Source organism: Gopherus flavomarginatus, chromosome 21 (genome assembly GCF_025201925.1).
Source record: "Gopherus flavomarginatus isolate rGopFla2 chromosome 21, rGopFla2.mat.asm, whole genome shotgun sequence".
NCBI lineage: Eukaryota > Metazoa > Chordata > Testudines > Testudinidae > Gopherus > Gopherus flavomarginatus.
The window spans coordinates 10350412-10367682 of record NC_066637.1 but is presented as its reverse complement, the minus strand read 5'-3'; the positions used below and the strand labels follow the sequence as shown (position 1 = coordinate 10367682).

General features: G+C 47.8%; 1 protein-coding gene across 2 annotated transcripts in view; it reads left to right on the top strand.

Annotated features, from left to right (window-relative positions):
* The first annotated feature begins 1676 nt into the window (after positions 1 to 1676).
* LOC127038669 (solute carrier family 2, facilitated glucose transporter member 5-like) overlaps positions 1677 to 17271 on the top strand; it is a 28287-nt gene continuing 12692 nt past the window's right edge. The window contains exons 1-5 of one of the 2 annotated variants that reach the window (XM_050931430.1): positions 1677 to 1758; positions 1859 to 1940; positions 11467 to 11565; positions 13530 to 13690; positions 14487 to 14611. In XM_050931430.1, coding sequence (XP_050787387.1) covers positions 1887 to 1940; positions 11467 to 11565; positions 13530 to 13690; positions 14487 to 14611 — 439 coding nt within the window. In that variant the 5' untranslated portion in view covers positions 1677 to 1758; positions 1859 to 1886. Of the gene's footprint in view, positions 1759 to 1858; positions 1941 to 9976; positions 10034 to 11466; positions 11566 to 13529; positions 13691 to 14486; positions 14612 to 17271 lie in introns of those variants that run through there. The other variant, XM_050931429.1, reaches the window with a different exon arrangement.

The following is a 17271-nucleotide window of genomic DNA, read 5'->3' as shown; positions in this document are numbered from 1 at the left end:
GGTAGGGGTGAGAAACAGACTGCGCAAGGAGCTGGGAAAAAGGGTCAGTGACTGGGCCTGGTCAGAGTTAGGGGGAGAATGGGACTTGGAGGGAGAGTGTAGGATTGGCTGTGCAATCTTAGTTCTGCCCCCTTGTGTGTATGCTTCCTGGTAGTTGTTCATTACACAATCACATACTGTTTCTTCCATGGGACGCGTGCCTCCTTCAGCACACAGGCTGGAGAGCACTCTGGGGAGGAATCAGGCTGTGTTGTCTGTAAAACCCTGCCTCGTTTGTCGCTGACATTGAAAGCTGTAGGGGCGTTTACGTGAGTGGCCAAGTCTAAGAGGGCAAAGTACCTTGGCAGCTGGGCAGTGCCTGGGGCCAGAGGACTGCAGGAAGAGAGAGGAGGCTCTCGTGGTGAAGGCTGCTCGGTACTGCACCGAAGAGCTGGATTTTGTCTCTGCCCCAGAATTTCTATGTGATGCTGGGCAAGATGCATAAACCAAACTTCTCCCGGGTGGTCGCTGGTGGTGTGTTCCTCATTTTCTGGTGCTCGAATGGAGACCCTGGGTTCTCCTTTGCAGCAGGGCTGAGCACTCCCAGCTGCAACTGAGGTCGATGGGGGCCGTGCTTTGAATATAGGAAGGGCCAGATAACAGTAAATACTCTGAAAAATCAGGTCCTTGGTGCCACAAATTGGCACCCGAAATGAGTGGATGATTTTCACCTTAATCTACACCCCTGCCCCCATCTGTAAAATGGGGATCATACTACCCCTCCCCTCACAGGGGCGTTGTAGAAGTAATTCAGTTTTTTAATGCACTCAGGGATCATGTCAATGAGCACCATAGAGAGGCCCCTGAGGGAATTGATAAATCGTTTGAATCGTGTGCAGTAAATAAAGCCTGGAATCACGCACACAACAAAGAGGCTCAAACAAAATATCGAATAGCTGCTTGTTAGGCTAGCACTGTCCATGCTCCTGCCCCTTTAAGATGCCTGTAGGACCAAACTCCAAAAAATAGTCCTGCGTCCACTTAATGCAAAGGCAGAATGGTGGTGTGGCAGATTTAAATTGTCAGGAGGGTGCGAGGTTATATAAGGCTCTGTAAACGTATCATATACTCCTCGTCCTGCCTCAGAGAGCTTACAACTGCTGGATGAATCAAAGAAACTCCTGGTGAAACAAGTGATAGGATTTCAAATATATTCCACCCCCACCTGCTCAGATCATCCTTCCAGCCAAGGAGACCTGGCTCGGCAGAATCTCTAAACCAATGCCATTTTTAATTGCTTGTAGAGGTCACTCTTGAGAGAGACACAGCTCTCCTTTCTTGGCGGGAGCATGAGCGCTTGGCATGTAACCTGCTGTATTTAATTCCATGTGACATCTGCTCCTACATAACCACAGCGTAAACCCTCGCTGTCTTCTGAGCACCTGAGACAGGGCCGGCTCCAGGCAGCAGCTCAGCAAGCAGGTGCTTGGGGCGGCCAAGGGGAAGGGGCAGCACATCAGGCTCTTCGGTGGCAATTCGGCGGCAGGTCCCTCGGTCCCTCAGAGGGAAGAACCTGCCACCAAAGAAGAAAGCGGCACGTTGGAGCTGCCACCGATCGTGATCGCAGCTTTGTTTTTTGTTTTTTTTTCCGCTGCTTAGGGCAGCAAAAACCCTGGCTCTGGCCCTGACCTGAGATGTGGAAAAGGAACGCCAGGCTGGGCCAAATCAGCATTTGTCTCTAGGAGCAGGAAAATGAACCCGCCCACCAGGGTCCAAGAGGTCAGAAAACGCACCTTGGGCAAAAAGGGGCTTGTGCAGAACCAAAGGAAGAAAGAGCTTTAATTTCCATTCCTTTTCTGTGTTGTTTTGCATTTTGTAGCATCCTCGTTTTGCTGGCTCCAGCAGTCATGCCAGCCAATACAGGACCAGAGCCTTCGCAGACCTGCACACCCAGGACCGGGGTAAGTTCGCAGGGCTCAGAAGCTGGGTTCAGAAGCTGCTGTGTGGGATTTAGAGGCTCATGCAAGCCCGGAGTTTCTGCCAAGTAACAAAGGCTGATGGTGTCTGGGAGTGAGTTTTGGTCAAGGAGGGAAGGGTTACTCTGAGGTGGGCAGTGGGACACCAGCCAGCACTATGGTTTCCGCTGGGCACAAGACATGAAATACACTGAGAAACGTGTGTATATTTTTTTGCTCTCTCTTACAATGCAGCTTAGCAATAAGTAGCTCTGCTCTTGTGGCTGCCTCCGATTCCACATTCAACCCACCAGTCCCACAGCTGCCTTATCAGATAGTCCCATCCACTCCATTCGCAATCAGTAACATGCCACGTCTGTTGGCGAGTGAGTGTTATGAAGGAAAGTCCCATGTGCAGCCAAAGCAGGTTGATATACGGCAGGATCTGTACACATTTTGGTTGTGCGCAGATCTTGGATTATTGATATTGCAGTCATGGGCCAGGACCCTATTGTGCCAGGTGCTGCACAGACACAGAACAAAAAAACAGCCGCTGCCCTAAATATGCAGTGAAGTTGTAGCCCTGGATATTAGAGAGAGAAGGTGGGTTAGACCAACTTCTGTCCATGAGAGAGACAAGCTTTCAAGCCACACAGGGCTCTTCTTCGGGGCTGGGAAAGGTACTCCGAGCTTCCCGGCAAAATGCAAAGGGGAACAGATGGTTTAGCATGCGTAGTTAGCACAGGGGTAGGCAACCTATGGCACGCGTGTCGAAGGCGTTCACACTGCCCACGTCCTGGCCACCGGTGTGGGGGCTCTGCATTTTAATTTTAAATGAAGCTTCTTAAACATTTTAAAAACCTCATTTACTTTACATACAACAATAGTTTAGTTATAGAGACTTATAGACTTATAGAAAGAGACCTTCTAAAAACGTTAAAATGTATTACTGGCACGCGAAACCTTAAATCAGAGTGAATAAATGAAGACTCAGCACGCCACTTCTGAAAGGTTGCCGACCCCTGAGTTAGCACATACTGTAAGGGACCATTCAAGGTAAAGTGGCCCGTTAGTCAGATGGGAAAGAGGAAACAGGCTGTAGTATTTATTGTTAAAAGGGGGAAACACCTGAATTTTAGTGTCTTTGTCTGTGCTGTTCTTTACCGATCAATCCAGGATTTTATAACCGCTCCATCGTGTAATCTGAGCACTCCAACCCCCTGGGTTTCAGAATCCATTTTTCAAGCACAGCTGCATTGTGTGGTCTCCTTTGCTCAGCAATAATCTCTTCATTAGTCACTAACAGTGATTTATGGTTCAGTGCTAGCTCCCGCTCTCTCCTCCCCTTTTTCTGTTGCTCACACACAGATTTTCTCCAACCAAGTCCTTTGAGGCTGAAACTTCCTGTCCTAGAACCCATTGCTGATGCTGAAAACTTCAAACTTGGGAGCTTTAAATATTTTGCCACTTTCACCACGAAAATCGATTTCTCTTCAGCTCCTGGTTTTGTGAGGCCAGACAGCAGGATGAAATGCAGATAGTTCACAAACATACACACAAGAACTTCTCCCCCTCACAAGTGCAGGAATGTTGTGGGCAGCCAAACTGTAGCCAGTGTCTCCAGATAAGTTCTCCTCTTTGGATTTGGGAGCAGGGGTGAAGCACAGACATAGTGAGCTGGAAAATTCTTTAACGTGTATTGGCTGAAATGAAACCACGACTGTGAAATAACAACTCCTCTGGCAAGCTGGTGCTATAAGCAACATGTAAAGGAAATGAAACACCAGGGGAATATTTAAGGTACAAATACATTGTTGGTTGGTTTTGTTTTATTATTTGCATTCTGGTGGAACCTTTCAGCCACCAGAGGTCACCGCGAGGTGCTGCACCAAGAAAGAGACATGACTAGCTCCACGTCACCCCTAGGTCAGTGCCTGAGCCAGGAACAGAATCTGGGTGTCCTGGGTCGCAGCCCTGGGTCCTGTCCACTGATGCTGTATGTCTGCACCCGTCCTGTAGCAGACTGTGTGCGTACGTGTTTGGGTAGGTGCCCTGTAACACACTGGCTTCCTGGATAATTATTAGCTACATCAAATTAGACTTTAGCCCTTGGTTCTGGGCTCCATTTGTTGTCCAGATGACCACGAGCTCACAAAAGAAAAACAAAACTTCCAGCTGGGGCTTTCTACCCAGTCATGACTCCCGGGGCTTTCCACCTCGAACCTTGCTTGGGGACTTTTGCAGAAGCCTGTGCCTTCCTGCAGCTTCTCCCTGCAGTCCACCCTCAACTGAGTCACTTGCTGGTAGTTATAATCACTTACTCCCTTTTCTGCTGGGTCTGATCATTGACCAGGGCTGGTTGACCCCAGGCCACTGGCCCTTAAAGGGTCAATCCTGCCTGTTAAATGCCCCCACTCACCGCTCAAGTGTGTGTCATAAAATCTGTACTGCTGTGAGTTAAAGGAGATTCTCCAAGTGGGCAGGAGCCTGCTTTAGAAGCGGGATGCCGAAGTTTCTGTCCTGTGAAGTTCTGAATGACATAGAAGGCGGCAGATTGATTCCTGGGAAGTCCTAGGTTGTCACATATTTGTTGCCGTCCCAGAATACGCTATGAACTTCTGAGTGTGTTTATCTTGGGAGAATGAGAATCTTCTAAAACAAAACAAAATAGGGGCTAACAACTTAACTTGCTTTAAGATAGAGCTCGATAAACTTATGAGTGATTTCGTATGCTGGGGTTGCCTGCGGTAGTGGGGAACTATGCTGGGTAGCCCTGGAGGATCCCTTCTGTCTTATTGTCCTGAGATCTCATGCTTCAGGGCTTCAGATGGTCACCTGTAGGGGTCAGGAAGGGATTTCCCCTCCCCCCATGTATTCTGGATTTTTTGTTTGTCTCTTTCCCCTCCAGCATGGGGCATTGGCTACTTGCTGGGATCATCTGGGCATATCTCCCTTAATCAGTATCCTGGCATGACAAGGCCTCAGGCATGGGTCCACCTTGCTTCCTCCTGTTCCCTGCCTGTGGAACACATAGTTTAGCCTCCTGAAGGTGGTAATAGTTTGATCTAATTCCGGTTGTTGGGCCTGGTGTGGAGGTGGCTGGGTGCTGGCTGGTGGCCTGTGATCTGGTGGTCTTCTCTGGTCTTGGTTCTGATGAGAAGGCTGGCTGGACAAGCAACAGCTGCAGGTTTGGGTTGCAGGGTAAAGCAGCCCTCCCCGTATCGATCTGTTTACAGTTCCTCTCCCACTGCCAGCTGCGTGGTGCTAATTGACCTTGATGAGATAGGCAGAGCTACAAAGAACTAGTCGTCTGCCAACTGCAAATCTTTGCCCTCCCCCGTCACAGGGCATTTATTGCACCCGATCACCTTGGTCTGGTTTGCTTACGGGGTAGGGCAGCGTTTTCGTCACGTGGGAGGGATGACTTCCACGGCCCTTTCATGTTGTGAAAGATCTCTTCCTTCCCTGTCTCATCTTGTTCCCCATCAACCGTCTGGTTGTGGTTGCTTGGCCAGAGCTCCCTTCAGAGCTTCGGCTCTCCTCCGTAATGGGAAGAGAGTTTGTTTATTGCATGGAGCTAGGCAGCCCCTCATCTCCCCCAAACCTGGAACTGATTGTGCCGCTGATGCAACACTCCCAGCACCTCTCAGCCTAGGAGCACATGGGACTGGGAATCCAATTTAGAACTATCCCTGGGCAGGCCAGTGCATATCACCTCAGGCTTGGGCACTGTTCATGTGCTCTGCACATTTTAATCCAGCAACCAAAGGAGGTAATTACCTGAGAGTTCTGTTGCATATGGGTTAACTTGAACTCCCAACTGCCCTTGCTGTCTTCTGATTGGTTTAGAAGAGCCAATAAATGTTAAGATTATTGTTGGAATTGATGTTCTATCTTGCACCTGTGTTCAGTTAAGGCTGGTGGTGATCGATATGCAGAAGAGTCGGGAACTCCTAGACAGATGCAGTTACTGCAAGATGAAGCTGCTGTTCAAACTCTAAGCTGTTTGGTAGCTTCTTTCTTCAAGGAGTTAAGCTTTTTGTTAAGAAATTCAAATTGGTGTTGCGGTTTTTCATTACGAAACAAGCAGCATTTTAAGCCATTGGGGGATAGTTGGTTGTGGGGTGTGTATTTGTTTTTACCAGCACTGGAGACCTGTTTTTGTTTCCATTTTTAAATCCTAAGAATGTTTCTGAGATGAGTTAACATTTTTGGCATTTGCCAAAGGAAATTACTTTCTGCTTTAACTGTGTGCCATAAGCTCTATACTGCTAAGGAGATTCTCCTTCAGCTCAAATGGTATGGTCCTATGTTTTTTGGAGTAGGAGAATCTTAGATCCATCACAACTGCTGATGTGAAATTCTGCCTAGTGCACAGTATAAATGATGCCTCTAAAGTGCTTTCTTGGCAATGAATTTGTTACAACGTAGCTTTTTTTAACAGCAAAATTCTACTAAACTTAAATCCATGGAACTGCACAGATATAATGAGGTAAAATCTGAGCTTTGTAATGTTCCTTTGTCTGTCCTTAGACAAGGATCTGTTACTGAATTATTCCTCCACAGTAGGATTTGCCAATCTTTTTTCACAGAGTGGACCACATTTTAACAGAGAAGTTATCTCATGAGCTCCTCTCAGCCCCCTCAAATCACATAGGAGACTCCACCCCCTCCCCCTGCCCTGGCAATCCTACAACTAGCGCCCAGCGAATCTGTGGATATCGGCTACATCCACGGACCATGTTTGCAGATCATGGATCGGATGCGGATACACATTTTGTATCCACTCAGGGCTCTATGTATAACATCACTGTGGCAACTACAGCAGTCCGTGGGAAAGTGACAGTAGGAAAGCTGGAAACAGGCGAGATGAGATCGTGGGACCAGCTGGCTCTCTGTGGGCCCCCAGCAATTCACAAACTTCTGCTCTCAGATTAATTCTCCTTCACTGTGAGATTCTTCTCAGCCAATAAAAGCATGAGGTTAGGTCTCATTAATTTCTCTCCTTCTGGTAAGAATGGCAAACCGGCCACTTAAATAGCTGCTCTCTCTAGTTGGTTGCATCTTTGGCCCAATGTGTACTTCGATGTGTTGTCCTTTCATTTCCCAACACTTGCATGTGTTGTGTACGGATATTAGCACTGCACGATTCTTTACTGAATATTTCTTGATGCCAGAGTGTGGGTGCAGGGATTTCATTCCTGCATTGAGAGGCGACGCTGCCTTGCATACATTCTTGCTTACTTTTAAGTTCTAAAGGAAAGGTGTTTGTGCCCATACAGAAGAGATGTGGCTCTTGGGGGATAGGTCCCTGCATAGTTAAGCTTAATTAGAGAAATCAGACCTTGGGGCATCCGTGCATAACCAACCCCCTACCACACAGGGTCATCAGCAGGATTTTTAAACCTAGGATTGTTCAGCACCACAGCACTGTCCTCCACTATGCATGCTAAAGCAGTAATTTAGCTCCTTCATTCTATGAGTTGCTAGCAGTAGTAGTCAGTTATCCTCCAGTGGATCAGCTACTATAGTGGCACACTACATATTCTTTGCCAGTGTGTTTGCATATGCAATTTAATTTTGGGCACTGATCACTTTTTTGCTGTTGGAAGGAATCCTTCCTGGAAAGCCAGCTGTGTTCAGTAGGTTTTAGCTTGCATAGAATGAAGCTGTTTAGGAATGAGTATATTTATGAATCACTAATGCCCTTCCTCAAGATTTCTGGACTTATCTGTTGCCCTGAATAATTTTTGCTTTAAGGTTTTTCGTTTTCCTCCTTATCCCTCCACCGGTCTTGTTTCTACATAGGTTGCTTTGCCCTAATTACAGCCAGAAGCCGGTATTGTCTTTTACCTTGTTGCACAGCATTGTTTGTGTACTTTTAGTGCAGTCGTTTTTAGCACCTCTCACGTGAGCATGACTTGTGTTTCTGATTTGGATTAGCTCGAAAGGGACTTTGAATAAACAGTAACTAATGGGTGTTGAAAATAAACAACCCCAAAAAGAAATCCTAAGGAAGAAGAAGAACTATGGATCAACAGCAGCTCCAATAATTTACTTTGGTTTGAATGGCCAACCTGTTCCTTTTATGACCGCAGCACAGTGCTGGGGAAGAACCATCAACGGATACCAAAAATATAAACCAGAGTGGAAAATGTTGAGTCTAAATTCTGTGCCCAGTCTTGGGCTAAGCCCCTTAAATGAGGGAAGAAAAAACAGGCCCACAATGGACCCATGTGGGACCCACATGCAACTCACGAGGGTCCAAGAGGACATGTTTTTATTGCTCAGTAAAATACCAAGTGTGGCCTTTAAGAGTAGAGAGTGTTGGTTGTTTCATCTAGCCTGGCAATTGGGACTATCTGTGAACTTCGCTTCCTAGTTAATCAGGGCCGTGCAGCCTTGGTTAACTAATAACAAGGCTCTGTGCAAAATAAGCTCTCGGAGTTGGAATGGAGAGGAGAACTGTACCTTCTGCTAGCCATTCCCTCCCCCCACCCCCGCATGCACCTTGCATTTGGTGGGAAAAGACTTGGGGACTGAAGGGGTTAATATGCTTAAGGGCAAAAGCAGCAGATCAAACAGCTGAGCAAAAATGCAAGACGTGCTGCTCTGAACATGCCGTGACTTGCAGCAATGCCCCCTGCCCCCCCAGCAGCCAGCCGCGAACGGCTCCTCCATGCTGCTCAGTGTGCTGCGTTCCAGTGTAAGGAACAGGAAGGCAACCTGCTGCCGTGAGACGGTGCTAACCCAGTGTGGTCCCGTACCCACAGGCAGGACTAAAACCCGGCTGTCACATAGTTAGTTTGCTCCTGTCCCCACTGAAGCCAATGGCAAGGCTCCCGCTTGCCACAGGGTCAGATCCTTCAAGCACAGTGTCGGACAGGGTACATTTTGTAGTTGAAATGGGCCTGGAGCGAGACAGAGGCTAAATGAGGACAGACAAATGCTTTCTAGGACCTATGCCAATCTTTGTCTGCTGAGTCTCTGTAACCCCTGTTCATGCTAGTCTCAGAGCCTTGCCAGCAACAACTGCGTTATTACACAACGGCGTCGATTATCGTTTTCCGTGTGGCACGGACGAGGGTTTTCTCTTGTCTGGGGTGTGAGACGGAACTGCAACTAACTGGCAATATTCAGGACTTGGGGTGTGCACGACCTGCAATTCAGAGGTTCTGAGCATCTTCAACATCCATTGTTGTTAGTGGGAGCTAACACAGTGCCTGTGTGATGTTTTCCTGAATACTACAAAAGTGTAGTTCAACAAATGCCTAACCCCCCCCCCCCCCACCCCACCCCACCAAGCCCTACAGCATCCTCCAGCAGTGTCCCCAGACACTGTGGTAGCACCGTTGCATGACGCAGGGGCTGGATCATTGGCAGATAATAGAGGTTCAATAGGGACTGTTGGGTGTGTGATCGTACCTTGTTTTTACACATGGAGAAAATGGGGCCCAGCGAGGTGAAATGAACATGTCCCATGCTGCCGCAGAGGCTTCGAACTCCAGAAGTCCCTGGTTCCCAGTTCTGTGCTCAGGCCCCTAGAGCGTGCTGCCTCTACTTAAAGCACAACCTACAGCCCTCGAGAAAGTAGCTCTGTCCACGCAGTGCTGGATCCTGATGCTACGTCTGCAGAAGTGAACCTGCTCTCCCTGTGGCAGAGCCAGCCTGTTGCAGTGGAGTTTCTGGCTGCTTTCACCACAGCTATTGCAGCAAGGAGCCTTTTGAAACACTCATAGGGAGAGTGTGGCAGCAATCCAGTTTGAACATGGGTTTGGCACAAGGGATTCTGACCCTCACGAGGACAGGGCCTTGAACAGAGGAAGGGAGAGCGGAGCCATACGGGAACCATGCAAGAGCCATGCAGCCCCTAGGAAGGTCCAGAGGACAGACTGATTGTACTGGGCAATAAAGCGTATTAGTGGGTGTTCCCTGTCACACCCACAGAGCAGCCAGCATGCATTATCTTCCCTCCTGGGGCGTCCACTGCCCCACTTTGCCTATAAAAGCCTGAAATCAACGTTTTTGCCTCACACGCCAAAATGAAGCTGACAGAGGAGAATCGGGAGAGCACTGATGCCAGCAGGGGCAGGAAGGGGGTGAGTTCGCCTGGATCTTTCTGGCTGACATGGTGAAGGCTGCAGAAAAGTTTCCTTGGGGAAAACAAGGGGAAGGGACTGGTTAGCAGTGCCAAAACTGATGCTCATGGGCTATTCTGGTTACGGATCTATTTATGTCTGAGGCTGTGCTGCCTAGAGGTAAGGACACTGGAGTTGGGAGACCGCGGATCTATTCCAGGTTCTGCACCTAACCTGCTGGATGAGCCTTGGGCAAGTCATTTTTGCCTCTCTTTGCCTCTCCCCTTTTGTCTGTCTTGTCTGTTCAGACAATAAAGTTGCGAGGCAGGGACTCTCTAATTGTGCATTTGTACAGCACCAAGCAGAGTGGAGCCTTGATCTCATTTGGAGCCTCTGGACACTACTATAATACTGGAGATGGGGTGGGATGGGGCTGGCTCGTCTGCAGCATAGTAGAGAAGACTGAGAATGGAACTAGGAGCCAGGAACGCCTAATCCCACCTCTGAAACTGACTCACTGCGTAACCTGGGGCTGTCACATAACCTCTCGGTGGCTCTGCTTTGCATGCACGCTGCTGAGACATCTGACGAAACTGAGTGTGAACAGTGGGGAAACTACTGGCTGCTCCGGAGAAATCCTCCTATTAAAGAGACCGAACAGGTTCTCTGCACTAGAATAGATGGGCTGATGAGGCTCTGAGCCATTAAGGCTAATGGTGGCTGGAGAAAACAACCTATGGCTGAATGGAAATATGATTTGATTGCCCACAGGAAACAACAGAGTGCATTAGAGAGCTCTAAAAGGCAGCTCTGTTTGCTGCACAGCTGGCTGCAGCTTGAGAAGTCAGTAGCAACAAGGGATACTATAGACTGTTGTTAGTGGCTGGTGACTCCAAGGACTCTGTGCCCATGAATAACGTTGATGTTCAGGGCCTGCACAAGGCGGTTATTTCTCCCCTCTGTGCAACCACAAAGCACAGCTCCTATAGGGCACGATCTGACGTCTGTGGAAAAGTTCCAAATGAGTTTAATAGCAGCTGGAATGGGCCCATAAGCAGCTTGATTCAGAAGTGCTGATGGCAGAACAACCAGGAGAAAGAGAATAGAGCAACTGCGAGGGGAAGAGATTTTTATTCATTCTGGAAAATTTAATGGTATTTATTTTGGGTATTGGCATCTATTTGACTTCAACGACCAACTGATACTCTAGAGAAAGGGTGTTTGCACTGAAGTTTCAAATAAGGGAAAAATCAAGCAGAATAAAGTGAGGTGTAGTGTAACCAATCTATCGGACATTCTTTTTACACTAAGAAGAAACACAAGGGCAGGAGCCCAATTTTTTTGAGTGTCCTTTACTTTAACGAATGCCCTGGGTTTTTTAAATATATACGCGCACACCGAGAGAAACACCCCTAAGTTATTGCCACCCATGTAACTGCTCTTCTTTCCTGCAGAAAATGACACTTCTGCTCGCAGGTGTAACGCTGGTGTCCGCCTTTGGATCGTCTTTCCAGTATGGTTACAATGTCTCCGTGATCAACTCTCCAGCTGTGGTAGGTGCAGGAAACAGCCTAGAAAGGGGGAAAAGACAAACAAGCGGCGGACGAGTAACAGTGGCATGTGCGTGCATATGCACAGAGTCTAGGCTTTCTAAACTCTTGTCTGCCTTGGGATTACCATGGTGCAAAGGGAGAAGAAGTGTCCTAACTGTTTCCTCTCTCTGTCTTGTGTGTTCTTAGCATGCAGTGATCGTGGTGTGTAGGCATGAAATATAACTTCAGGATAGCACCGAAATTGGCTCTGTTCTTGCCATCCTAAGCTTAGCTTGCTAACACTTGATTTCCTGCCCCTCTTCCTTTCTGAATGTATTTCTCTTGATGCGCTTTCCTTTCTGAACCTCATAACCCACTGTGTGAATTCTAACCCCACAAGCCATCTGGCTAGTGTGGAATTCTCTCTGCGCACAAACACTGGACAGCTGTGGTGATAGAGATCAAGTAATGAAGCACAGTCCTGAAATCCTTAATCAGGGAAAGCTAAGAGTGCTGGACCACTGGTAAGATCCCATCTTGGGCTTCTGGCATTCATCCTTTGGCATTTTGCTATAAAACTAGTTGTGTCATAACACTGTATTGTGGCTATCCTGGTCTTCACAAACAAGTAGACTTTGTTCCCAAGGACTGAAATTTGGATCCATCCAACTTTCTCTTTCCTCCAAATCTGCCAGTCACCATCCTCCAGTGTATTGGCAAAATTCATCTTCAGGCGGACCCTCCCTCTGCTCCATGTGCTAACATACCCACTTCCTGGCTTGACTATTGCACTTCCTCCTTTTATGATCTTCCTAAAATCCTGTTCTCTAAAGCCAAGTTCAGCCTCACTGAGGAATGCGACCTTTATCTCCCCCAGATCGTTTGCTGGTCTCCTATCTATGTATGCATGTCTTCCCTGTGATTCTGCCAGGGTAGCACTTACCATGGGATGCCAGGGTTACATTTCCCTGTGCCTTGACTCTTTATAAGTGTGTCTACACTGCAACTGAGAGGTGTCATTCCCAGCTCCCGCAGGCATATCCACACTAGCTCTGACTGAGGTAACGCAATAAAAACACCTGTGTAACTACAGCAGCACAAACAGTGAGAGGGGCTAGCCACCCAGGGACAATCCCATCTGAGACCCTACGTACACACTTGGGCAGGTGGCCCCTCCCACCACTCACGCCAAGCTAGTGCAGGTGTATCCACTCAAACTAGACACTGTTTCTTCCAGTTCTGTTGTTTTCTGTGCTTGGAGCTGGAACGTGACTCGAATAGATACACTCACACTAGCTTTCTGAGAGTTAACATGCTAAAAATAGTAGCGCAGGACACAGCAAGCAGTGGCACAGGCTAGCTGTGATGAGTACAAACTAGCCTGAACCCCGTGGGTATGTATTTTATACAGCCTGTCTCTGCCGCCGCTTGCCACTGCCCATGCTACCCTGGCTACACTTCTATTTTTAGGGTGCTGGCACAATGAGAGCTTGCACAAGTACATCCGCGCAAGTGGGGACTCACTCCCTTAGCTCCAAGAGTAGACATCACTTAAGGGTTTGGAGCTCTGCTGAAGAGGTTAAGGGGAACCACAGTTGGGAAGCAGGGTGTGGTCCAACACAACCATTTTCCATGGGCATTATGCGAGGACGTGTTTTGGGCTTTGTGCACAGAAACCATAGGGCCTGATTTTCAAGAGAGTTGATCACCCATGATTGCGAATGAAGTCAAAGGGAGCATTGAAAATCAAGCCAGTAATTAACGCAGCAGGACCTTTCCAATAGGCCAGAGTTCTACTGTAGGTTTCTTTAACCTTCTGTTGTATTTTTCTTAAAACAAATCTTCCTCTTTCACCAAGAAATTATTCAATGAAGCTTTACCCTGTTTGGTCCCCTGCTGCTTTTATAACCTGAATAACCATGTTTCAGTCATTTTTTTTTCCCCTCCACCAAGCCAATTAAGTCTGTTTTTGTATCTTTTTCTAGTTCATGCAAGAGTTTTACAATCACACCTACCTTGACAGGAAGGGCTTCCCGATGGAGAGCAGCTTCCAAACACTGCTCTGGTCTCTCACGGTGTCTATGTACCCACTCGGAGGTTTCTTTGGGTCCCTTATGGTCGGCCCTCTGGTGAACAAATGTGGCAGGTGAGTGACAGAGGCACCATAAGATGGTCGGTCTGTAGTCCATTCAGAAGCCATTTGCTGTGGTCTGAATAAAGGTCTTTTCACGAGTCCATCTGATTCAGTGTCCTACCATAGCCATCCTCTCTATTATGCAGCCAGGCCAATGGTTGCCACTTGGATCAGGGAGGAATCCGCCCTCCCCCAACTGCAGAACAACTGAACTGGCTGCACTGTGGACGGAGTGGACATGGCCATGCTGCAGGCATGATACTGAGCCAGATGTACCACTTGGTCCAACCTGCTATGCCAAGGCCACTCTTCGCCCCTTCCTTATTCATTTTTAAGCAGCTCAGTTTATCCAAGGCACTTGTGGTTAAATCCCACTGTAGCTTTTTATGTCTCTGGCGATCCCTTCCCCACTGTTCTCTCCTCAGCTACCTGCTTTCCTGTGTTAAATGCAGGAAAAATCCTCCAGAGGAGAGCGAGGATAGTTGAGAGGGAGAACAGGCTCGTGGTTGACATACTGAAGTGGGTTCAGTTCCCAGTTCTGTCATAAGTATTCTGAGTGACCTTAGGCAAGACACTTAACCTCTTTGTGCCTTAGTTCCCTCCCGGTGAAGTGGGATAATATTTCCTTTGTCTGTCATGCCTATTTAAATTCTAAACTCTTTGGGGCTGCAGTTGTCTGGCTCTGTGTTTGTACAGCACCTAGCGCAGCTAAGCCCCATCTCAGTTGGGGCTTTAGGCAATACCACAGAACAAGTGGTGGTGATGATGATGATAAGCTAGAACTGTCACCCTCCCGATCTCTCCGCAGAAAGGGTACTTTGCTGATAAATAACATCTTCTCCATTGTCCCCGCCATCCTCATGGGAACCTCCAAGGTGGCAAAGACCTTTGAGGTGATCATCCTCTCGCGAATCATCGTGGGAATATGCGCTGGTGAGTGAAAGACGGTATGCAGGGGTAGAACAAGGGGTAGGATTTTCTGGGCCAGGTGGAGCGTGTCATAGCGGGTTGGTTTGCGACGAGTATATTGTAGGGACAGTACCCACTACAGTGTGTCCATGTCTGTCTCACTCTGAATGCTGTGCGCAGAGTGGGTGTGGTTCCTGGTAAACAAAGGAGACAAGGCTGGAACTTGAGCTCAATGGACGTCTGTAAATGTAGTTGTTTTATTTAATAAATGGGTCCTGTTTAAGATAGACTGTGGTTCCATATGTCATGACAGCCATGGCCTTGCTGGTGGTGATTCACTTCTCAAATATTTTGGGCAAAATTTATATTACCTGGTTCTTAAAACTATTACCCCAAGCAGAACTCTTCCAAGTTAAGTCAGCAGAGATGTGGCCAGATCCATAAATCCATTCCAGGAATTAGCTGTATCTACCACAGGTAGAAAATTGGCACTGCTGTCTGATAGGTTCAGGGCCCTTGGAATCTATTATATCTACATGGACTACAGAAGAATGGAATGGTTCCAGGTGTGTGTGTGTGGGGGGGGGGGGGGATTCTGTTTGACCCGGTCTACCTATTGTACAATTTAAAAAAAAAAAAAAAGCAAAGGTCATGAGGGGAGAAAGCTGAATCTCATATACTTACCTGACTCCAGAAGCAGGGGATTTCATCACAAGAGGCATCATAAAATGGTGACAATTGGCAACACTGATGGGCCTTACAGTACTACATTCCCAAGTAACTGCCAGCATTCTCCGTGTGCTCTGTGTCACAATATCTGCTCCAGTCAGCCTCTGACAAAATTCACCCCAAGCCACGAGGGCTCACTCCAAAAGTTTTCATGGCAATTAGTTGATCAGGAAAAAGAACAGGAGTACTTGTGGCACCTTAGAGACTAACTAACAAATTTATTTGAGCATAAGCTTTCATGGGCTATAGCCCACTTCATGGCATACATGCAGTGGAAAATACAGTAGAAAGATACATACACATATATACATACAGAGAACATGAAACAATGGGTGTTACCATATACACCCTAACGAGAGTGATCAGTTAAGGTGAGCTATTACTAGCAGGAGAGAGAGAAACTTCTTGTTGTGGTAATCAAAATGGTCCATTTGCAGCAGTTGACAGGAAGTTGTGAGGAACAGTGGTAAGGGGGGAATAAACATGGGGAAATAGTTTTACTTTGTGTAATGACCCATCCACTCCCAGTCTTTATTCAAGCCTAATTTAATGGTGTCCATTTTGCAAATTAATTCCAATTCAGCAGTTTTTCATTGGAGTCTGTTTTTCAAGTTCCTTTTTGTTGTAATATTGCGACTTTTAGATTTGTAATCGAGTGACCAGGGAGGTTGAAGTGTTCTCCGAGTGGTTTTTGAATGTTATAATTCTTGATGTCTGATTTGTGTCCATTTATTCTTTAATTAAAGACTGTTTGGTGTGGCCAAAGTACATGGCAGAGCGACATTGCTGGCACATGATGGCATATATCACCTTGGTGGTTGTGCAGTTGATCAGAGGGGTTATAAAGGAGAAAAGGGGTCTCTCTTCCTCACAGACCATATGAACAGCCTCATTTGGGTGCTTAGTACTTGTGACAACTGGCTCCTCTGCAAGTGGAAGAGGAAACTGCTCTGTTTCCACTAGACTTTCTTTTGAAAACTCAAAGCAGAAGCTGGGTTTGTTCCAGGGTGACCAAATGTCCCGATTTTATAGGGACAGTCCTGATTTTTGGGTCTTTTTCTTTTATAGGCTCCTATTACCTCCCCCCCCCTCCCATTTGCTGTCTGGTCACCCTAGTTTGTTCAGAGCGGGGACAGCAGGCTGAATGGCTCAGGTCATGTTGAGAATCACTTGGCTGCCCCCTGCTGGCAGTTTTTGCCCTGCTGGGAGAAAACCGCTGCCTTGGAGAAACCTGCTTCATTAGAGCCCTGAGCCTTTTGTCAGCAGTGGTTGGGGGCCTTCGTCTGGCTCCGCCCAGCTCTAGCACTTAGGCAGTGCTGTGCTGTTGAGTCGCTGATGGGGCCCAAACCAAAACTGTCACCTCAAAACTTGGGACCCACATTTTTCAGCTTGTGCCCATTCTGTCGTTTTGTTTTAAATGCTGCAAACTCCTCAGCTTAATTAAACCCTTCATTTTTAGCTGGATCTCATCCAGGGATGGCTCCAGGCACCAGCACGCCAAGCATGTGCTTGGGGCAGCAAGCCATGGGGGGCGCTCTGCCGGTCGCCGCGAGGGCAGGCAGGTTGCCTTGGGCGGCTTGCCTGCGGAGGGTCCGCTGGTCCTGCAACTTCGGCGGACCTCCCGCAGGCTGCTGTTGAATTCGCGGGACCGGGGACCTCCCGCAGGCAAGCCGCCGAAGGCAGCCTGCCTGCCATGCTTGGGGCTGTAAAATGCCTAGAGCCGCTCCTGATCTCATCTAGCCAGCAGCTATAACCCCATCAGGAGAGACCTGGTTACAATAGGGTTTAAAGGTGTGGTGGAGACAAGACCGAACTGTGTCCCTGTAATAGGGTTGAAACCTTGAATCCTAACCTCATTATGGGCGCATGATTAATCCGATGATGCTAACCCATTCTGTAACCAAGTCCCCTGACTTGGCCCAAGCCCTAGTGTAGATGGGGCCTCGGGGCTTAGA